This window comes from Triturus cristatus, chromosome 8 (genome assembly GCF_964204655.1).
Source record: "Triturus cristatus chromosome 8, aTriCri1.1, whole genome shotgun sequence".
Lineage (NCBI taxonomy): Eukaryota > Metazoa > Chordata > Amphibia > Caudata > Salamandridae > Triturus > Triturus cristatus.
Genome location: NC_140591.1, coordinates 1485882168 through 1485906329, shown reverse-complemented (window position 1 = coordinate 1485906329; position 24162 = coordinate 1485882168). Strand labels below are relative to the sequence as shown.

Genomic DNA, 24162 nt, shown 5'->3' with positions numbered 1-24162 from the left:
CAATGATGAACCTGTTTGTGATTTGCCCAGGTCTCGGTCAATTTTGGAAAGAGGCAACTCCAACATTATCTGCATTTTTGCAAGATGTTAAGGTAAGCTGAATTTTAATACTCTTTCAAAAAGAGCTAGTTTCCAATACATTCATGCAACCCTCACAGAGGCTACTTCATTTTTATCTGCTCCGATTAGCCAGAAGAAAAATTGGTAAACATTTGCTGTAACCTGATTTCCCACAGGTGAATGGCTTCCATCAATGGTCTACACCTGCAAAATTGACAAAGAAAGTGACACTAAATCAAGAAATACCTTATTTGCAATGGTATAAAGATTGGTGGGATTCCAATATTGCACAATGATTACATTATTACTAGATTTACCCAGTTATCTGGGCAAAGGCAGCAGCAAAACTCAAATCAGATAAGGTCTGTTTCAGGCCTGAAAATGGGCAAATGTACGGAGGTAATCACTTATAATTTGTATCTAAAGGTGATACGAGGACTAAAGAAGAAGAAAAAGAATACACACCCAGTGCTCTGAAGTTCACAAAGCGCCTTTCCTACATGACTCCAGTCCAAACATCCAGGTTCATTTTTCCACCACTTCTGTATCCCTGTAATGCATTTATCAGTTGAACCTCCAAGAATGATGTCTGAAAAATATTCACTTGCTGGAAAAGTCCATTCAAAGTAAGGAGCACAGGACAGACTAATCAGCATATCACCTTTACAATTGCCTGGTAAGAAAAATGTTGAACGCTGTATTACTCAAGAGAATAAAATAGGCTTGAACTCTCCCCCATTAATTTTCTTTTAAATTACAATGTAGTCCCAGTCTCAACATATTTTAGAAAACTATTAGTACAAAATTATATAAACAGAGCTCAAAAAGGATTAAAATTTGAAATGATAAATATTGCACAAGAAGCATTAAAACATGAGTTGACCAGCAATATGGAAATACGTATTAGTATATAATTGCATGAAACAGAGCTAAAACAAATTCAAACTTTGAAATTGTAAATCTTGCATAAGAGTTGAAGAACAATATGGGAATGCCAATGAAGAATGGGTAAGATCTTAGAAGGTGAACCTTTGAAATTTTGGAGCCTTCTGTGATGAATAGATCTATCTTGTTGGTTTTTTTTTTGAGCAGAGTTTTATATAGCGTGAACTTGACCTGAATCGGGTATCAGAGTGCTTTACATAGGACCAGTTACGTTACATGAGGACACACATTCATTTTTGTTAGGTACGGGGAGATTAAGTGATTTGCCCAGAATCACAGGATGTCCGGCATCATTGCTGAGACTCGAACCCAGTTCCCTAGATTCGAGGTCGACCGCCCTAGCCGTCAGGCCAACTCCTCTCCTTGTTACGTACAATGGTCACAAAATCACAATAGCCTTATTGAAGGTAGGACGTTTAGAGGGTAAATTAAAAAAAGTCACTTAGTTTCACTCAAGGTTTTGGACGGGTGATACTTTAATTAGGGGAGTAAATAATTGTGTTTGCTTACTTTTCTGACACTACAGGCTAGTTCCTCTTGTGATTCTGTAATTGGGGAATCTGGGATTTTATGGCATACAAATCTGTATGATATAATAAACAGAGGAGACAAAATTCATTAATCAGTGGTAGTTGGATACTGCAGTGCGGAATCTTTCTATGGAGTCCAGGGCATTGTAAATAATTGGCAAGCTTCTCTCACCAAGCAAGGAGTAATGACAGCATGCTCACAATCCAGCAGTGAGAAAAAAGTTACCACTCTCTCTCTCAACATCTACTCTGGGTGTACCCTCAGGCCAGCACTAGATTCATGCCTATGTGCCCTCTCCCTGGTTACAGAAGGACTGAGTTAAAGTTTGGTGGACTGGTTACTTCATCACAAACATGATGAACATCCTGTCTGCCATATTATATCCAGTAGCACTTGTAATACAGTTGATGAGATATCATCACATTTGTGACAGAGTTACCCTTCTACTGAACGCTAAATCAGACCCACAGTCTCGTTTTTCAACTCCAGTATCATCTGTACCTTAATGACCCCATCTCCCTGGCAACTCTCCATCAAGCAAAGACATTGCTAATGTGCCATTAGGCACAGAATGGCATTCAGCTTCCTTGTGATGTCTTCCAAACCAGAAGCCCATTATTTCCATGCCTGTTGTGATCCTTTCTCTCTTTTCTGGCATCTTCACCCTGATACCTTAATAACGTCATTTACCAAGGAGTACTCATAAGCCCCAACAGGCTACTTGCATCCTTTACACCATCCCTCGCCACCGTGCCAAGTTTCAGGTTGCTACATACTATAAAAATCTGGCAGTACCTCCGCCTCCAAACTGCTATGTAACTCATCAGTGCATTCGTTATGAGCAAATGGTGAAAGGGATTGAACCCAAATTAAAGGGTTTGCACTTGTCAGTGAAATGAAGTCATGGGTACAAGAGAGAATGATACACATCCTGTGCTTGTTACTGAGAGTTTAAAAAAAAGTAATGCAAAGTGTATCAATGACAAAGTAAGGAAAGTATCTTTGATAGAAAGAAAAAGCTAAAGACATTTTTAGAAAGGCTCAGCAATTAGTCAATAATAGAACCAATACACTTCTTTAAGTGATTCACACCTGCATTTGTTAATGTGTGATCTGACATTATTTAAGCAAATCATCTAGGTTAATTAACATCCAGTACCAAATGTAAATGAGACATTATCACGTATTAATTCATGCAAATTCTTAATTAGACAATGTTTATTACCACATTCCACTACCTCCATCATCAGCACCTTTCACTTTGTTACTGACACCTGAAAAGACATCTTGTTTCAAAAGAAAGGTATTTATATCCTCTGATGACATTTTGCTCATAGCACAAGCACAAGACACACAATTAATGGATGGAATGCAGAACAAATCAAAACATTCACCCGAGTCAAGAGATCTGGGTTAAATCCATATTTCTTTTGCTCACCATGCTACCCCAGTTTAGACCTGGCCATATGCAAATCAGTCTTGACCTTGTGCCTCATGGGAACTGTCCAGCCCGAACTGCCAAGCCAGGTCCTCCCTGGACAGAAAACAAGCAATCTAGAACGGGTTTGCAATTTTTTAATTCAATGAGGTCAATTTTTATTATTTTCCTCATTTTGGTGTACCAGACATTTTTAAGGTAACATATGTTTGATTATTTTGTCAGTAACAATAATAATTGTTACAAATGTTAATATACATTTTAATATATATCTTTAATAGTTCCCTTCATTTTGATTGCCATTTGTTTACCACTGAATGCTTTTTTTGTGTTATAATATTGTTGTGTAATCAGTTGTCACAGGTCTACTGGTCTACAGTTACAGTGAAACTAGCTGTTCCATGTTCCCTTTAACTGAGGCTATTTTCCGTCTTGGCTGACCAAACTGCACTCTGATGATTCTCTCAGGTCCAGCAGACTTGTGTGCCACTTTTGAGGATCAGGACTCAGTCTGCCAGGCTGCAATTCATTTGCAAGTGGCGGTCTAGTAATTGTGGCTACGAACTCACCAAGGCAGGCTTCTTCAGCTTTTATGACCTGGTAGCTATAACAGGAATTCAGCCAACTGACTCTTTGAGTCACATCTTCTGTCTGGGGATCTGGAATGCAATTTCATTGAGTAAGACATCCCAGGCACAGTACACTCTTTGCTAGCCCAGGAGCAGCAGGTGCAGTCCACTATTGGCTCAGCCTCTCATTGCCAGGTCCAGGGAACAGCAGAGCAATTCTTCTTCGGTCTGCTCTCCAGTACAGATGATATTTGAGGTCTGAGTGCCACTTTTATGCCCAGAACTTGCCTTCAGGGGATTAGGTGATGACAAGCAAATGGGTTACCAGGTCCCCACACACCTGATGATGACTTACAGCAACATTTGACTCCTATATACACTGGAATGCAATATTCTGCTTTCTCCCAAGATGGCAGATCCCCTCTCTTTGTGTGTATAGCTTGGTAGCTGACCCTGGAGGTGCGGCTGCCTGAGGGCTAAACGCCCACAGGAAACCTGGTATGGCAACTGTTTACCCTTTATAGCTACCGACATCAACCTGTCTACCAGAACAAAAAAAGCAGCACCTTTTGTGTGTGTCCTCTATTTGACCTCAAAGGCTCCTTTCCCTTTGAATCTCACATTTTAGGTTCACACCCAGTTTGGCCTTCCTGTCAGGGAGAGGTAACAGCTTTTCCAACAGCTGCCCTTTTTTGTTCCTTCACACACACCCCTCAAGGAGGGCAGGAGGTTGCCTTATGGCAAGCAGCTATAAACGGGAATACTTTAGATAACAGAGAGGCAACTTTATAAAGTTGCTATTTACTTAAGATACATAAAATTTGACTTGAGCATCAAGTCTGATTTAATGAAGCTATTCTTTTAGTACCTTGAAGTACCAAGTTAGGGGTGACATATATATTTTAAAAGGAAGGTCAGGACTTTGCCATTAGGTGAAATGACAAAGTTGTGTTAGCAATTCTGAAACAGCCCTACCAAGCAGCATTGGCATACTGAGGGTCATGATTTGCTTTGTCACTCTTTTTTGGGCACAATAAGTCCATGAGAGAAATTTTAACTTATAAGTAAGCCTGGGCGTTGAACTACGCTCCGTTCGCGGAGCTTGCGAAGTTTTGGTAACTTCGCGCTTCGCGTAGAGCGCGAAGTTGCAGATTGCTACGCAATCTAGCGCGTAGCGTAGTAAATTTGCTTCCTCGCGCGCTCAATATTCATTCTCGCGCGCGCGGTAATGTCTTACCTTGATTCTGCGATCGCCAACTTGCTTTTCTGTCTGTTTGCGAGCGCCACGAGATTTGTACTATGGCTGCCCAAGCCCGCGAGAGTGTGCGCCCCCGAACACGTCATTGGTGCGCGCGAACTGACTTCCGGCGGCTGTTTTGGTAAGATCGCGATCCCGCACATGGAAAAACTGCAATCTGGCAAAGAATATCTCGCGAGCTTCATAAAACCTTCTCTAAAATGATCATTTTGCTCAGAAAACTCCTCAGATTGTGATCTTGCTGTAGTCTTTGTGTAAGAAAGAGTCCTTTAATTTTTTTAACACTTTTTTTTCAAGAGGAAGGAAGTGCCCCCGACACTACAACTTCCTGTTCCTGTCCAGCAGGCTCCTCCCACGTGCTTTGTGCATGTGTTGTTCACTTTCATTTGGATTTGGAGCTGGAAGGATCACTTTTTGTGTCTGTCTGCTGCATCACACCATTTTTTTGGATTTATTTGAGGAATTTTTGATTTGAGATTTAATTTACGACAAGTAAGTTGGAGAATTGGTGTTTTTGTTTCATTGGGGCTTGTTTGTACCTACATTTTTCTGGGATTTTTATTGTTTTTAAAAATGATTGTTGTGGTGGGTGGCCTGTACTACTTTCAATATGGGCCTAGTTGTTTTTCTCTGCAATTTCAGCCAGTAGGGTACCCATGGGTCCATGTTTTGTGGTGTCTGTAGAATTTCTACATCATGTAGGGCATGGATGGCATAGGATTGAAATGCTAAACGTGGCTGTGGTGTATTTCACTGTTGGTGTGTGTGTGTGATTTACCTTTGTTGGATGTGTGTGCTTGTGGCCTAGTAGTCTTCCACTAGGCCCAGAGGTAGTCAGCCTCCAAGCTGTGGTGCGTGATTTTAAATGTACAGTTGGTGTTGTCTGGTGATTTTCCTTTACTCCATGGATGGCTTTGGATTTTGTTGCAAAAGGTGTGTTTGGGGTGCAATAGCATTTTTTGGGTGTGTGCTAAACAAATTGGGCTATTTTGGCCTGCATGTAAGGCAAGGGATTCAGCTCGCGAACGGCCATTTTAGGAAGGCATGCATTGTGCCTTTGCCATAGGCGTCCATTGACTGTCTCCCATTTCTTGTGGTTGTTGTGGGTGTGTGGCGGCCATTTTGTGAAGCCATCCAAGCAGTGTGCTTCCTTTTGCCATCCGGTTCCAAGCTTGTGGCCTAGTAGTCTTCCACTAGGCCCAGAGGTAGTCAGCCTCCAAGCTGTGGTGCGTGATTTTAAATGTACAGTTGGTGTTGTCTGGTGATTTTCCTTTACTCCATGGATGGCTTTGGATTTTGTTGCAAAAGGTGTGTTTGGGGTGCAATAGCATTTTTTGGGTGTGTGCTAAACAAATTGGGCTATTTTGGCCTGCATTTAAGGCAAGGGATTCAGCTCGCGAACTTTCGGTAACTCTGCACAGCGCGACAACGCGGACTTACAGTTTTCGTCATTTTTGCGCTCGCAATATGCGTGTTCGCGCACGCGAGAAAGCCTTTTTGTACAGTTCGCGATCCCGAACACGCAGCTTTTGCAATCTGGCAAACAATATCTCGCGAGCAACATAGACCCTTCTCGAAAACGCTTTTTTGTGCATTTCTGCACAAAAAACTCCTCAGGCTGTCATTGAGCTGTAGGTTTGGAGCAGGGAGAAGCTGTTATTTGTCTGGAAAACATTTTTATGAGAGGGATTAAGTTCCACAGACACTACAACTTCCTCTTCCTGTCCTTTCCAATCACTTTTTGTGTGTTATTGTGGTGGGGGGGCTGAGCATGTGTGTGGCGGCCATTTTAGGAAGGCATGCATTGTGCCTTTGCCATAGGCGTCCATTGACTGTCTACCATTTCTTGTGGTTGTTGTGGGTGTATGGCGGCCATTTTGTGAAGCCATCCAAGCAGTGTGCTTGCTTTTGCCATCCGGTTCCAAGCTTGTGGCCTAGTAGTCTTCCACTAGGCCCAGAGGTAGTCAGCCTCCAAGCTGTGGTGCGTGATTTTAAATGTACAGTTGGTGTTGTCTGGTGATTTTCCTTTACTCCAAGGATGGCTTTGGATTTTGTTGCAAAAGGTGTGTTTGGGGTGCAATAGCATTTTTTGGGTGTGTGCTAAACAAATTGGGCTATTTTGGCCTGCATGTAAGGCAAGGGATTCAGCTCGCGAACGGCCATTTTAGGAAGGCATGCATTGTGCCTTTGCCATAGGCGTCCATTGACTGTCTCCCATTTCTTGTGGTTGTTGTGGGTATGTGGCGGCCATTTTGTGAAGCCATCCAAGCAGTGTGCTTGCTTTTGCCATCCGGTTCCAAGCTTGTGGCCTAGTAGTCTTCCACTAGGCCCAGAGGTAGTCAGCCTCCAAGCTGTGGTGCGTGATTTTAAATGTACAGTTGGTGTTGTCTGGTGATTTTCCTTTACTCCATGGATGGCTTTGGATTTTGTTGCAAAAGGTGTGTTTGGTGTGCAATAGCATTTTTTGGGTGTGTGCTAAACAAATTGGGCTATTTTGGCCTGCATTTAAGGCAAGGGATTCAGCTCGCGAACTTTCGGTAACTCTGCACAGCGCGACAACGCGGACTTACAGTTTTCGTCATTTTTGCGCTCGCAATATGCGTGTTCGCCCACGCGAGAAAGCCTTTTTGTACAGTTCGCGATCCCGAACACGCAGCTTTTGCAATCTGGCAAACAATATCTCGCGAGCAACATAGACCCTTCTCGAAAACGCTTTTTTGTGCATTTCTGCACAAAAAACTCCTCAGGCTGTCATTGAGCTGTAGGTTTGGAGCAGGGAGAAGCTGTTATTTGTCTGGAAAACATTTTTATGAGAGGGATTAAGTTCCACAGACACTACAACTTCCTCTTCCTGTCCTTTCCAATCACTTTTTGTGTGTTATTGTGGTGGGGGGGCTGAGCATGTGTGTGGCGGCCATTTTAGGAAGGCATGCATTGTGCCTTTGCCATAGGCGTCCATTGACTGTCTCCCATTTCTTGTGGTTGTTGTGGGTGTGTGGCGGCCATTTTGTGAAGCCATCCAAGCAGTGTGCTTGCTTTTGCCATCCGGTTTCAAGCTTGTGGCCTAGTAGTCTTCCACTAGGCCCAGAGGTAGTCAGCCTCCAAGCTGTGGTGCGTGATTTTAAATGTACAGTTGGTGTTGTCTGGTGATTTTCCTTTACTCCATGGATGGCTTTGGATTTTGTTGCAAAAGGTGTGTTTGGGGTGCAATAGCATTTTTTGGGTGTGTGCTAAACAAATTGGGCTATTTTGGCCTGCATGTAAGGCAAGGGATTCAGTTCGCGAGCGGCCATTTTAGGAAGGCATGCATTGTGCCTTTGCCATAGGCGTCCATTGACTGTCTCCCATTTCTTGTGGTTGTTGTGGGTGTGTGGCGGCCATTTTGTGAAGCCATCCAAGCAGTGTGCTTCCTTTTGCCATCCGGTTCCAAGCTTGTGGCCTAGTAGTCTTCCACTAGGCCCAGAGGTAGTCAGCCTCCAAGCTGTGGTGCGTGATTTTAAATGTACAGTTGGTGTTGTCTGGTGATTTTCCTTTACTCCATGGATGGCTTTGGATTTTGTTGCAAAAGGTGTGTTTGGGGTGCAATAGCATTTTTTGGGTGTGTGCTAAACAAATTGGGCTATTTTGGCCTGCATTTAAGGCAAGGGATTCAGCTCGCGAACTTTCGGTAACTCTGCACAGCGCGACAACGTGGACTTACAGTTTTCGTCATTTTTGCGCTCGCAATATGCGTGTTCGCGCACGCGAGAAAGCCTTTTTGTACAGTTCGCGATCCCGAACACGCAGCTTTTGCAATCTGGCAAACAATATCTCGCGAGCAACATAGACCCTTCTCGAAAACGCTTTTTTGTGCATTTCTGCACAAAAAACTCCTCAGGCTGTCATTGAGCTGTAGGTTTGGAGCAGGGAGAAGCTGTTATTTGTCTGGAAAACATTTTTATGAGAGGGATTAAGTTCCACAGACACTACAACTTCCTCTTCCTGTCCTTTCCAATCACTTTTTGTGTGTTATTGTGGTGGGGGGGCTGAGCATGTGTGTGGCGGCCATTTTAGGAAGGCATGCATTGTGCCTTTGCCATAGGCGTCCAAACTTGTGGCCTAGTCGTACAGTAGGCCCAGGGGTACAACTCAGCAATCATCACGGCGGGTTTTTTTTCCTTGCTATTCTTCTTCCTAAGTGTACACTACACAGTACAAATACAACAGGATCCCTGGCCTTGTCAGTCTCTTAATGGCTGGCTATACTGTTGATGTTGTTCACTGACTGCATGAAATTTAATAATTGTGATGACCACCCACGAGACACTAATAAATTATATATTATATTATGGATCTTTTGACTGATGTTCTTCTGGCTTTTTTGCTTTTAGGTGCACAAAAGACAGAGGTGTGTCATCATCATCCACTGTTGTGGTGCCAGACCGACGTCCTGCTGCTGTAGTGTACACAACGTGACGTGTCAGTGACCTGACCAGGCATCTCTGCAACTTGTGCAACTGAGTGCTGTTTTGACATCTGTTGAAGATGCCCCCAAAGAAAGCAGGTAGCAGGTCCTCCGGTACCAAGAAAGTTGCCATGGAGAAGAAGGAACAGAAGAAGAAGGAAGTGTCACTTAAGTCTGGTGTGCCTCCCAAAACCTTTTTTGGTTCAACAAAAATGAGGCCTGCAGCAGCGGTGTCGGGGGGGCAAGCTGGGGGCAGCACCTCCACATCAGTGGGCCCAACCCACCAACCCATGCCCAAGCAGATGAGTGTGGAAGAGGTAGCCAGCCTTATGGTAGAAAGCAGTGATGCTGAGCCTGAACTAAACTTATCGCTATCTCAAAGTAGTACACAATCAACGCAGGAGGGAACATCATCAACACAGCAGATAAGTGGTCAACAGCCGCAGCTACCGCCCGCAATAGTAGCTGTTCCTCCTGAAGTAGGGGCAGTTCAGGAAATTGAGCCTCATGCAGAGGAAGAAGAGGAAGCCACTCCTTTAGAAGTTGCATTGGCTTTTAAATCCCCAGCAAGGAAAAGGAGGGTTAGTACATCAAGTTCTTCACCAAGCCCCCCTTCTGATGATCTAGATGTCACTTGGAAGCCACAAACAGAGTCTGAGAGGGAAACACATCACAAGAGCAGGCATGGCAAAAGGAAGGTTCCAGAAAGCCTTACACTTATGGATGTTGATGTAGAAGAGCAGGTTGATGATGATGATGATGATGAGCCAGTCATCACAAACATCACTCCCGGGCCTGAGGAGATGGAGAGCAACATTTTTACATTATCCAAAATGGATGCGAGGGATGTAGCACGCATACCTCCAACACAGGTAACACCAACACGACCTCCAGCTTCCATATTTACATTAGCAAAGGGCCGGCAGCGTCCTACATCCAGCACAACAAGCACCACCTCAGCAGAAGTAGGTAGTGGTCCTGCACAGAGTCAAATTCAACACACACCCTCCAGTTCATCCGGCATTGGAAGTGGGAGTGGCACCTCCAGCAGGAGACAAAAGTTAAGCTCCCCAGTGTGGGACTACTTTACGGTTAGCCCAAAGGAGGAGAACATTGCTGTATGCTCCGTTTGTCATTCCTCTGTTAGCCGTGGAAAGCTTGGTACAAACTATGGTACCGGAGGCCAAATGACCCATCTGAAAAAACACCACGCAATCCAGTGGGAGGAGCACCTTAGGCTCATCAAAACTGGAACCATTGCTGTTGGGCATAAACGAGTAGAAAGTCCGCTCACGGTGGAACAGGAAGAAGAGGGAGACATTCTCTGTGCTAGTGGTACACAAAGTAGCCCTGTCCCCAGCACTGCAGTGGTAACGCCCACATCCTCAGCCACATCTCATTGGCACAAGAGTAAGAGCCAGCCTGAGACACCAAGGAGTACTGCTGGGCCAAAAAGTGCGACGTCGACCACAGGAAGGAATACCATGCAGCCTACCATTCTTAACATGTTTAGTAGGCCGGAGGGGCAGTACGAACGCAATCACCCAATAGCACGTTTGTACAATGCTAAGCTGGCAAAAATGTTAGCACTGGACCTTCTCCCTTTTTCTTTTGTTGAAGGGGTGGGTTTTCTTGAGTTTGTGACCACCATCTGCCCAAAATGGAAAGTTCCCAGCCACTACTATTTTGCAAGAGTTGCTGTTCCAGCACTACATCACGACGTGCTGGAATTGCTTGGAAAAGCCTTAAAACAGAGTGCTGTTCAGAGTATACACCTGACAACAGACATGTGGACCAGTTGCCAAGCCACTGATTACATGTGCATCACTGCACACTGGGTCTCTTTTTCGGGTGTTAAAGATAAGATATCTGACGGCGTTGTTGACACCGCTGAGATTTTTAAAGACACTCGCAAACATGCAACTGTAGCCATGTTTGCAATGGAGAAATCTCATACTGCTGCTAACATTTTGGATGAGTTTAACAGCAAGGTGTTGGAGTGGCTGCGACCAAGAGGTCTTACCATTGGTTTTGTTGCCACGGACAATGGCAGTAATGTAGTTCGGGCCATGAAAGATGGTGGGTATTTCAGGGTGCCATGTTTGGCACACTGCATTAACATTGTTGTGCAAGACTTTCTGAAAAATGAAAGCAAAGTCAGCAGCTTACTGACCACCTGCAGAAGAATATGCACACATTTCAACCATTCTTTTAAAGCCCGGAAGGAGCTGAGGGTGATTCAACGTGAGCATAAAATGCCAGTCAAAGCACTCATCCAAGAGGTGCCAACACGTTGGAACTCAACGTATTACATGCTTGAGCGTCTGTTTGAGCAGTACATACCACTTAATGCTTATGTCATGAAAAGGTCAGGGGATCCTACAGTGAAAGGCATGAGAGTTGAGATGACCCAATGGGACCTTGTCAAAAGCCTGACAGAGATGCTACTTCCTTTTGAGGTCTTCACCCGTGAAGTGAGCCGGGAGGACTGTACTATGGGCCAAGCTATCCCATTGTTGTACATGCTAGAGCAACAGCTGAAGGATGTGGCAGAAATGTACGCAGATGTGGATGACAAAGTAGAAGCACATTCTTTGGCAGACACCTTATCCACTCGCTTATCTCACAATACAAGGATTCAAAATAACATTCTGTCAGATCCACATTACATTACTGCCTCAATTTTGGATCCACGTTACAAATTATTGCTGCGCAGTAATGAAGTCATTCCTTTTTCAGAAGTGAATGTTGCCCAGTACAAAACTTTGATAGCTGAGGAAGCCACTGAGTTTGAAAACGAAAGGATCTTCATTAAAGGCCCGCCCCTCCAGGGCAGAAAGAGTACTGCAGGGCACCCAGAACGAAGTTCTACTTCAGAAGCCAAGAGCAGTGCGTTTGCCTCCCAGCAGTCAACACTGCCAGCAGCAATAACATCAACAGCACCAACAGGATCATCAGGCACATTTCCAAAAACGGCAGGTGATTGGTTTCTACGGAAAGGGTATTGCACATCAATGACTGATGCAAAGGCAAAAGAGGCCCAGGAAATCGGAGAACCCCTGAACATTGAGCGGATGGTTCAGGCCTATCTAGATGACACAACAGAGGTCTACATGGAGCAAAGCCCATTGGTGTATTGGTATGGGAAAAGAAGCCAATGGCCAGTGCTCAGCAGGCTGGCGATAAAGTATGTGGCTTGCCCTGTTGCAAGTGTCTCTTCAGAGCATGTTTTCAGTGCTGCTGGTGCCATTGTTACTGTCAAAAGGACCAGTCTCTCGCCCAAAAGTGTTGAGAGGTTAACCATGATCAAAATGAATCAACACTTTATACCACCGGAGTACAAAATACGTGAATCACAGGAGGAAGAGGAGAGTGACTTTGATGACATAAGTAGTGGATTGTTAGACGTACTGCTGTCCGAACCACCAGAGTTTGAGGACGAGCTCCTCTTCCCTGACAACTAGGCTTTCAAATTGTTCTCCCTTCCTTTATTTGTGTGTGACTGTGTGTATCTGTTTTTCTGGTTCAAAATCTACATTCACAACAAAGCCATCAACAGTCTCCTTTTTTTATTTCCCTATTGGAGTTGCACGTCTGTGCATAACTTTCCACTCCACTCCTCAGGGTCCTGCTCCATGTTCCTTACTCTCCCTAAGTACATTTCAAGCAAGTCAGACATTGGATGGAGATGGAGAATAGTACAATACATGTTGCCTCTAACAGTCCCTCCATAAGAAGTGAAACGTGACTCCACCTATATTCCATTTTGTTTCCAATCCGAAAGAAACTCATCACTGACTGGCAGAAGGCTAGGCAGGCATCAGATCAGACAGCCAAAGAGAACACCAAGACAGGTAATGAGTGATTATTGTGAATGATGGTGGCATGCATTGCATTGGATGCTGGCTGACTACGAAGAATTGTGCATGCCATGAAGTAGAACTATACTAGTTTATCGACAAAGTACAAGTGACTCAGGTGTGGTGACAGTTAATGTTTCCTTGCTGTTTAATAATGACCACATTGTACTCCTACCACTGCAAGTGCCGGCCAATATCCGTTGCAATTTGGTAATATGGAATATATTATAAACTTAATCAGTCACTACAGACTGAGTTGGTGTTGGAGAATACGTACCACACGGTCACCATCATTGAGGATGCTGAGCATACTATCTTTGCACACAGTCAGTTGGATTGGAGAAAATTTATGGAATAACGGCGTTTCATGGGCTGACATAAAAGGTAAAAAGTTTGAACAAGAACCACAGCAGACCTAGGCTAGATGTCCGTGTAGTGGTGTGGACTGGAGTAGAGTGTAGTGGTATGACGGACAGTGGCGCATTGATTTAGTCACTTCATTGGGAAAATTCTAGGTTGCTGCAGTGCATTTGACATTTCTCTGGCTCGGTCAAAATGTAAGTAAGGGGTAGGGTGCCTGGCCTGTGCCGCGGTTCTCCTGTTCTGTGGCTGTGCTGGCTCCTGAATCCTGTCCCGTTGTTGTTGTACCTTAATGCTTGCTGTAGAGTAGACACACTATGTAGCCTATCCAAGCTGCCTCAGTCTGAAAGTGTTCTCTCCAGAGTGTTGTCTTGCACTCCACTGTAATTGAGTTTATTGTTGTAAAGGCTGTAATTTTTCAATACCCCGTTTGTTTTTCCATCTACACTTACAGGCCGGCCGGCCCTTTACCCTGTGCTACAGTGGGAGAAACGACTCACACGTACCTTACCAATACGCATCAGGCAGGCAGTGATACCCAAGATTGATGTGCGGAGTGTCCATGGAAGGGAGGACCAAGAAGAATGACGAGAATGATGCAACTCCTCATTTGGACCAGGATAATACAGTAACTTTAGTATCATCATTCGTCTTTACATTTATTTGCTTGCTTTTTTCTCTTTAATCATTACGACTGTGTGTTGTGGTTTGTTTGTTAATTGATCCAACTTTTTTTTAGTTTCCTTAGCTAGCTTGAAAAATGAAAGTAAGCCCGGTAGAGCAGGTAATTGGGTTCGGTCTGAGCTCTGAGGGCGTCAGACAGGCAAGGCAAATTTCAATTTCGTCCCTGACTGTACTGTCTCATTGGGTCATAGTAGTTATAGTACAACTCATTATCTCATTAACCATCAAGTTATCCTCCTCAGCATGCATGCATTTGCTTTCTCTCACTTCATACTTTGATTTCTTTGATAATGGATCATGGTCGTCTTACAAGATTGTGTTTTACTTTTGTTGTGTCCATGCATATTGTCTGTTTTTCTTTCTCAAACCTTTCCCAAAACCCCACTTCCCATCCAATCATCAATCCCTAACCCTCTTCCCCCGGGCTGTGTGATTTATATTGAGGTGTGATGTGATGACTATGTACACCAATTGATCACACGCTTGCTGGGGCAGATGTGGTGAAAGCAACACTAATTGAATTTCAACTAAGGCAGGGCAAGGATCTTCTTCTGCTTGACCACCCATGCTGTAGTTTACTTTGTGTTCTGTTCCACTCCTCCTCCCTGAGTCTCAGTCAAGTGACTTTCTCTTTCTTTTTTCAAACGCTATTGCCAGTGTCTACTACTACCACCACTATAATGGCATCTACTCCGTCAATTTGGGAAACCAACCATGCAGCCATCAGTGTGCCGAACTTCATCATCAATCACAGGTAAGATAAGTTTGGTGGGAGGTATGGACTAGGAGGAGAGACTGACAGTACTATGACAATTAAAAATAACTCAGTGAGGGGTACTGCATCTATCGGTTTGTGTGTTACAAAATCGGCAGATCTTTTAAATCAAACACTGGCTGTGGGCATGCAGCAGCACGGAAACAAAGTAAACAACCATGTAACTTACATTGAATTCGGAAAACTGTAACCCACCACAAAAAACATTAACATCATATAAATAAATAGTAAGTATATTTTTAATATCCCCTAACAAAAATAAACTATCCCGCTCTGACCTAACCCACCCCCCTCCCTAACCCCAACGAAACGAAAGTCCAAAGTCCCAATGTCCGTTGAAATCCCCAACGCCCACAAACCCACCCACCAACAAAAGGAATTAAAAAAGGGGCAAACGACGAGGTCCTCTATTGTCGGCGGGCCTTAAGGTGTTTGTCCACCAGGATCTTGACCCGCTCCTCCATGTTCTCCTCCCAGCGGGCCATCCGGCGGAGCAGCTGGCGGCGAAATGCCCTAAAGTTGCTTCCAGGGTGGGGGGCAGCAGTGCTGGAAATCGAGGCGCGGCGGCGGGCAAATGCCGGACCACGGCACCGTGAAAGTGGAGGCCGGGCCTGACTGGGGCCCGGGGCATTGGAGGAGGCTGCAGCTTCAGCCGCCTCCTCCTCCTCCTCCTCCTGAGCCACCAGCCGGCGATAATGCTCGCAGATGGCCTCCAGTTTCCGGCGCCGGGCCCTAGCGGCCAACTCCTTCCTTGATGGTTTATTGGAAGGAGTATCATCTATATCAAAAAAGAAAAAGAACATGTTGGAGCCAATACTCTTAGCAAAACAGGAACACTAAAATCATTCAACACATAGTGTCACAGTATCACTAGCAAGCACAGTTCATAACATTTGGGATTTGGTGCTGGGGTAAGTATCTCTAATCCTACTTCCTTGGACTCTAACATTTGTGACCGTTTCAGACATTATTTATAAATATAATCGTACTATGTATGTACTGCGGTACACCAGTCGTGCTGTTCTTATCTGTAGTTTAGCCCAATTACATAACCTTGTTGTAGGCGGCATGCCAGGTCCATCAGCTAAGCTTGCACCCAAGAGAAACAGATATGAGCCACATGATGATGCAGACTCACGTTACTTTTATTTACTACTACTGTCTGCAGGTGGGGAAGCTCATCTTTTTGTCTGACGCCTTACGGCCGTTGGCACTGGTCATACTCTGTTACATGAGGGCAAATGGCATGCACAATTTCACTTACACCCTACCATGGGTACTACAAAAAGGCTGATTATTTATTTATCGGATCCAACGATCATTGCTTATATTCATATTATTGTTGTAAATTAAAACAGCAATGTGATTAAGCATTTACTGAAGACATTAATGCTTTCCCTTTAGATCATGTTTTCTCCGTTATGTTGACCGAAGTTCGGAATCCATTTTGTATTATCATGTGCCACGTGTTCGCCACGAGGAGAGTCCGACCTTTGTGTTAGTTGCTCTTGTAATCTGCCTAGTAACAGTTTATAAATAGCTCTCTCTTGTCCATCTGGCGCATGTCCAGACCTGACCACATCTGTTATAATTAGCCTTGCTTGACCATGTGTTTCGCGGGCTCAAGGAGTGTGTTGGCTCCGCCCATGTATTGATTCAGTATCGAGAATGACCATAAATGGTAATGTTCTTCGGCCTCATGTTGTATCCACCCACTTATGAGCCCCTCTGTTGTGTATAAAAGGGGACTGTGTACGCAAGTTCTGTGTGCTACTCCATGCAATACTGAAGGGTGTTGTGTGGATTGTAGGGCCACCCTTAAGGGTTAATAAATGCTGTTTTTGTACTTTGCAGTTTCCGTGCCAACTTCCTTATAGATTCCGTTACAGGAGAGCGAACCCTTCTTGTGCCTTGCGGGCCTAGCTGGGGCCTGTATTCATCAATTGGCGCCCGTCACGTGGGGCTCATCGGCGACTCGGATGCTCGAAGGACTGGTCGCGACGAAGGTGAGGAGTTTGGCCGGGGACGTGATCACTGCCAGCGGCGTCTTAGCCCTGGCATCCCGAGGTTTTTCTTCCTTCCCTTCCGAGCTGACCGTCTGGGTGGCGCCGGTCATCGACTGAGACCTCTTCTGTCGGTCCTGCCGTGAGAGCCGTTTGGGCGATTGTGGAGCTTGGCAGTTGGAATCTGGACTCTTGATTGGTAAGAACCGTTGTACGGTACTTGCTCCGAGTTTTTGAAGCCTGGGTTGGCTATTTGAGTTTGATTGATGATGACTAGTCATATTTTGTATTTGTCTTTGTGAAAATATATGCGTTGCAACACATATAGGCAGGTAATGTGGAGAGATTTCTCCAGAGCTGTGTAACTTTGAACGGCGCAACGATTAAGTGCCATTTTTTATAATATTGCACATTTTGCATTATTTCTGAGCATGCCTGCTTTCAGCGCACTCCGTAAGTGGTGCTGCTGTTTTGGAAACCGGTTGAACCTCGAGGAATCTGCTCCAGCTCCCCCAGAGGGGACGCCTAATAGGGATATGTATGTGAAGCATGGTCTTTCTTCCATAATGTACAGCACAGTATGGAGGAAATACACGAAGAAGGATCCTGAGTTGCGATGGCCTTTGTATGGATCGTTTGATATACGTAAGATTGAGTATGTGGAACAGTGTATGTGTAAGCGACGTGCTCGTCAGGATATGTTTGAGTGTATGCGATTATGGGTGAAGGAAGTGCGTGAGCGAGAGAAGCGTGAGAAAGCGCTGTATGATAAAGACCAACGGAAGAATGATCATGTGCGAGCACAGGAAGCGAAGCGTCGGGAGGACAAAGAGCAGGCGGACAGACAAGAGAAAGAGCGTAGGCTACAAGTTTCGGGTCAATATGTTGTTCGCCAGCCACTTTATCCTGTCCTTAATAATCCTGATGATGATTTTTATTTGCTAGATCGCTCTCCGCCCCCTTATGTTGGCGCATCTGCTCCGCGGCCGCAAGATTCTGGCCCGGCTTCGGGTAAGGTAGACACACGGTCCATGTTATCGGCCGAGCATATGGCTGAGCTTCGGAAACTTTCCCTCCGTGCACTTAAGGGCAAGATGTCTAAGGAGGAGTTGTTCCATACTTGGGGGTCGTGGCAAGATAGAGAGAGGGTGTATTTTCTGTCTCATTTCGCGGATGAAGTAATTACTGCTTTCCGAAAATATTCTAGTGTCCTTGAGCCTGACGAAGTGTCTTCGGATGCCGGAGCATTACGTAGTGGTGTTTTTTCTCCCCCTAAGGCTCCTGAGGCGGCTCGGCGGTTGTTCGCTTTGCGGGACGAGGTGCTGGCCCTTAGAGAGAAAGCACGCCAACAAACGGAGGAGGAGAAGCAGTCGGATTCGTTTGCAGCAGGGGGCCACTCATCCACCTCCCAGTCAGATAAGGATGACGTAGTGCATGCTAAACCAATGCGAGAGGCGGCGCCTTTGTATGTTCCTCCTAAAGGAGCGGGGACTAGCTCGGACATTAACTCCGCCGATGCTAGGGGATATTTTGTGTATAATTGGGTTTATACTCCATGGCATAGGGCCGATGTTATGGCGTTAAAGAATGCATTGCCTGACCCCCGCAAGAATCCAGCGGCCTTCTATGAAGAAGTCGAGGGGGCCTTGAATTCTTGCATTATGACCTTAGCGGATATAGACCTGTTCTTTGGTCTTATTCTACCACCGGACACGTGGCGGTCTGTCCGAAAGGTAGATGATGCGGTTGCCTTCAAGGCCCGGTGGTCTGAGCTTGAGGATGAAGACAGGGAGAGGAAGCCCGCACAGAAACCACCCCAGAATATTTTAGATCTCCCTGCTGCTATTGTGGCTAAGTTGAAAACAATTATTCCCCCTAAAAAGATTGACTGGAATATGTTAGCTGCATGTAAACAGAAAGTTGACGAGTCAGTTGCAGATTTCTTCACGCGCTTTGAGGAAACGTTTCATGATTTTAGTGGCCAGTCGCTTACTGACGACACGGGCCGCCACCTTTTCGCGGACAAATATGTGGCTAATCTGCTACCGGCAGTTGCGGCCCGTTTAAAAGCGAGCGAGAGTTCCTGGTCCTCCGCGACGCCGACGGCTCTTCTGACTATCGCTCAGTATTATGAGCGTCAGGAGCACGAGGCGAAGGGCCAGGAGGAAAAGAAATCGAAAGATCTTAAGACTAAGGTAATGTTGGCACAAGTATATGGCCCGCCCCGACGGGGTAATAATAGAGGAAGGGGAGGATCTTATGGTCCCCCTTCGGGCCGATCTGATTTGAGTAGGAACCAGTGTGCGTATTGTAAGCAATTGGGCCATTGGGCCAGGGATTGCCCAGTGTTGCGTGCTTCGCGTCAGGGGCATACTCCGGGTGGCCCGAGAGGTAGAGGGGGTTCCTCGAACTTTAGAGGGAATTCTAACGATCATGTTCGTTTCGATACCGCTGGGCAGCACCGGGATAGCTCAAATGTTTTCGATCACCAGCATCAGTATCACGTATCGGAGATTGATCGATCAGGATATCATGATTCTCAGCATGCATAGGGATGCGTTGGATGGGGGTCTGAATCAGTTGAGGTGCCGGTCGATCAGACGGGTCCTTATGTATCGGCTGAGGTTTTAGGTTCTACTGATCAGTTCCTAGTAGATACAGGAGCGACACGTAGTGCATTGTCTAGGTGCTTGGTTCCGGGGGCTCCCCCATCCGGCTCAGTGGTTACATCGGTAGGGTTTGACGGTACACTCTCCCGAAGCCCTCTTTCACAGCCCCTTACATTTAAGGTTGATTCTTTTTCTGCGCCCTGTCCGTTTCTGCTTGCTCCGTATACACCGGATAACATTATGGGCCTTGATATGTTAAAGCACTTTAGGGCTACGATCCGCTGCTCCCCTGAGGGTGTGAGGGTGATCTTAAATGACAACTACCCCCGGTCAGGGCGGATGTGTACGATATCAGAGGATGCGTTGTTGGCCACCCTCCCACGAGCTTTATGGGCGACTTCGGACACAGATGTGGGACAAATGGTGATTCCTCCGGTCCACATTAGTGTCCAGGAGGGGGCGGTGTTACCGCGCCTCCCGCAGTATCGTATTTCCCAGGAGGGCGAGGAGGCTCTCATACAGATTGTGCAAGATTTGATCGCAGTGGGAGTAGTGGAAGAAGTTCCCTATAATATCTGTAACAGTCCGATTCTCCCTATTCTGAAAAAGGACACGGATGCAAAGGTCTATCGGTTCATAATTGATTTGAGGGAGGTAAACAAGATCGTGATACCTCAGTACCCGGTGGTTTCCGATATCACGACGTTGCTTACCTTGGTCCCGCCTACGGCCACCATGTTCTCAGTGATTGATTTGAAAAATGCCTTCTTTTCTATTCCCATTCACCCCGATAGCCGATTTCTTTTTGGGTTCACATTAAACAATAGATCTTATCGTTTTTGTAGAATTCCCCAGGGCTACACAGAAAGCCCTAGTATTTACAGTCAGGCTTTGAAACGACAGTTGGATTCCTTTGTTTTACTCGAGGGGGTCGCCCTCATTCAATATGTCGATGACATCTTGTTGGCGGCTGACACCCTGGAATTGTGTGAGAAAAGCACGCTATCCTTACTTTCCTTTTTAGCATCCCACAATCATAAGGTATCTCGGAAGAAATTGCAATTCTGTAGACCAAAGGTGACTTATTTGGGTCACCTTTTGTCTAAGGAGGGACGTGCACTCACACCGGATCGTATCCAAGTAATTTTGGATACACCGAGACCATCCACACAGAAGGATGTCCGTGCATTTTTGGGCCTCGTTTCTTTTTGTAGACAGTGGATATTGGGGTTTTCACACATAGCTAAGCCATTGTTAGCCCTTTTGACAAAGGATACGCCTATCCCAATCCCTTGGTCAGATGAGTGTGATGCTGCTTTTCAGCAACTGCGACAGGCCCTTTGTTCAGCACCAGTGTTAGGGACCCCTGATTATGCAAAACCCTTTTCGTTGTATGTGCATGAGAAAGATGGATGTGCATTGTCAGTTTTAGTGCAGATGCACGGCGACAAGCAGCGCCCTTGTGCATATTTTTCGGCTGTACTTGATCCTGTCGCCCGAGCATTACCAGGGTGTTTTCGCTCGGTTGCGGCGACAGCTGTGTCAATACGCCAAAGCGAGGGAATTGTGTTATCTCATAAGCTGTTGGTATTAGTCCCCCATGCTGTTGATGCCCTGCTTAATCAAACAAAGACGCAGCATTTGACCAGTGCCCGTTTGACGGGATATGAGTTGACGCTTTTGGCTCCTCATATTACGTTGAAAAGGTGCGTAACACTAAACCCGGCAACATTGTTGCCATACCCCGAAACTCAGCCTGAGGCGCGGAAAGCGCATGATTGTATTCTTGTGACTGAGGAACAAACAAAGGGTCGTATTGATCTCCAGGATACGCCCTTTCCAGATGTAGATGGAGAACTGTGGGTGGATGGATCCTGTCTGAAGCTACCAGATGGTACGACTTCAGCAGCATATGCAATTACCACATTACAAACGATAGTGGAGACAGCACGCATACCACAGAAGTCAGCTCAAGCAGCGGAACTGATAGCATTAACACGAGCATGTGAGCTCAGTACAGGATTGTGTGTGAATGTTTACACAGATAGCCGCTATGCCTTCGGAGTAGCGCACGACTTCGGCCTACTCTGGAAGGAGAGAGGGTTTCTAACGTCACATGGGGTGCAGATAATGCATGGAGAGTTAGTTCACAATCTTTTAACCGCATTGACATACCCAAAGAAAATTGCCATTGTTAAGTGTAGCGCCCATAGGAAAGTAGTTGATAAAGTTGGAGAAGGGAATGCGCTAGCAGACCGAGTAGCGCGGGAGACTGCGATGCAGCCCGGTGCTACTGCCATGTATGTAGTAAAGTCACAGGTGGAAAGATGGCGTGATGCGAAGGAGGAAGTGCGCGAAATGCAACGGACCGCTTCCGATAAAGAGCGGGAGCAATGGGCTAGCGAGGGAGAGTTGGATGATGAGGGTTGTTGGAGAAATAAGCAGATGGATAGATGGAAATTACCCACGGCTTTCGTACAACCTATGGTTCAGATGGCACATGGGCTAGCACATGTTGGAGCTTCCGCAATTGTGAAATTGCTTACCCAAGTCTGGGAGCATCCAGAGATTGCTAGCACGGCAAAGAGGGTGGTGCAGACCTGTATGATCTGTCTGAAGTATAACCCAGGAAAGGGTACTCGAACTCCAGCAGGAGGATTTGCGACGCCCACTGCACCCTTTGAGGTTCTGCAGATGGACTATATCCAGCTTGAGCGCTGTAACAATTTGAAGTATGTTCTAGTAGTGGTTTGCGCCTTCAGTAAATGGGTTGAGGCGTACCCTACGAAAGACAATACTGCAATGACCACGGCGAAGCTACTGCTAAAAGAGTTTTTCCCTCGATACGGCGTCTGTAGACTTCTGTGGAGTGATAATGGGACTCACTTTGTAGCGGATGTTATAAAGTACGTCTTGAAGGGCCTGGGCATCACTCAGAAGTTCCACGCCGTGTTCCACCCTCAGTCTGCAGGACTAGTCGAGAAGTATAATGGTACACTGAAGCTTAAGATAGCCAAAATCCAAGCTTCAACGTCTTTGACTTGGCCAGACGCCCTGCCACTGGCGTTATTGTCAATTAGATCAGTGCCACACTCTCGAACCGGCCTTACGCCGTATGAAATAGTATTTGGACGCCCAATGAACATTTGGGGTCCACCAAGGCCTAAGGCTGTGTATGATGTACCTTGTGTAATGATGAGCGATTATCTGGCACAGTTAACGGATAACTTGGTTTCTATTCATCAACAGGTCCGAGAGGCGCTCCCTGATCGGTCTACCGGTGAAGGACATGGTCTCCGGCCTGGTGACCATGTCATGGTGAAAGTCTTCGACAGAACGAATAGTTTGGAGCCGAGATGGGTGGGCCCTGAGCAAGTCCTCCTTGCAACGAGGACGGCTGTGTGAGTCTCGAACAGGAAGAATTGGATCCATTCCTTGCACTTTCGAAAGGTACCGCCCGGATTGGTGGAGTCTGCCGTGCTGACCGATCAACGAGAAATCCTGGCAGCAGAGACAGGCCGTGCTGCGGAGCCGGGTGACACTGAGGAGCTCTTTCCGGACCACACGACTTCTGGAGGAAGACGATATCATCTTCGACCGAGGAAGTGAGGTTTCCAGTACCGGGACATACTGTCAGAACGGCCCTTGGGTTAGTGAACGGAGAGCCGATGAGGCAAGGGGGGGGGATCAGCCCTGCATTAGTGTAGTGACACCCGTCTTGGCCCGCTGGTGAAGAAATCAACCGCTGCCCAAGGGGAAGAGTTCTGGCAGACTTTTTAGTTTCAGGAAGATATCAGGGTATTGTTTCCTTTGACATGGAGAAGAAGAAAATCCTTTGTGCGTTGGGGTTCATGCTAACAGTAGCTATTGTTGGAATAACAACATGGTTTGTAGAGGAGGTAACTCCTGCTCGGAAAACACTTGTGTTGACGACTCCGGTGCCTGCGGAGCACTACTTCTATACATTGCCGTATCAAGAGTTGAAGCATCGACAGTCTTATTTGAATAACACTTTCATTCAGATGCTGCATCATACCCACGTTGCTACGAACGCTACGAACTGTTGGATATGTGGGATGATGCCGGCCCATCAGAAGAAAGGAGGTACGCCATTCATACCACTTCCTTTCTCTCATAATGGCTCTTGTAGAGCATGGTACACCTTACTGTTTGCCACTCGGAAACCGACGGTGGGGCGATTGCTTTTCAGACTTAATAAAGAATGTCATCAGGATAAAAATGGATATCCGCAAGCGAATGGGACAATTTGGGAATGGGAAGAGTACCGACCAGACAATGAATCCATTCCCTATATCTTCACGAACACCAGAGACACTGTGGGGAAGGACAAATTCGTGATCCAAGTGGCACAGGCTCAAGCGGACCTGTGTGTCCAGAGTGTGGGTTTTATCCCTGTTGGTGTCAGTGATTGCCTAACTGTCTTGAACATTGATGGATTGAATAACAGTACCTTCCTAGCGTCCCATAATACCTATTTTGTGTGCGGAAATAAAGGTTATTACCGTTTGCCGGCTGGGTGGTCTGGGGTATGTTATGTATCCTTCCTATTACCTCGTGTATTCCTAGCACCAGCATCTTACCATAAGGATTTGAAATTGTTGAATA

The 24162-nt window shown here is 45.9% G+C and overlaps 1 protein-coding gene across 1 annotated transcript in view; it reads right to left on the bottom strand.

Moving 5' to 3' along the window:
• The window catches only part of LOC146805996 (nicotinamide N-methyltransferase-like), a 91350-nt gene that overhangs the window by 14122 nt on the left and 53066 nt on the right, over positions 1 to 24162 (bottom strand). Inside the window, exon 2 of the mRNA XM_085620572.1 lies at positions 526 to 733. Coding sequence (XP_085476698.1) covers positions 526 to 733 — 208 coding nt within the window. The remainder of the gene's footprint in view (positions 1 to 525; positions 734 to 24162) is intronic.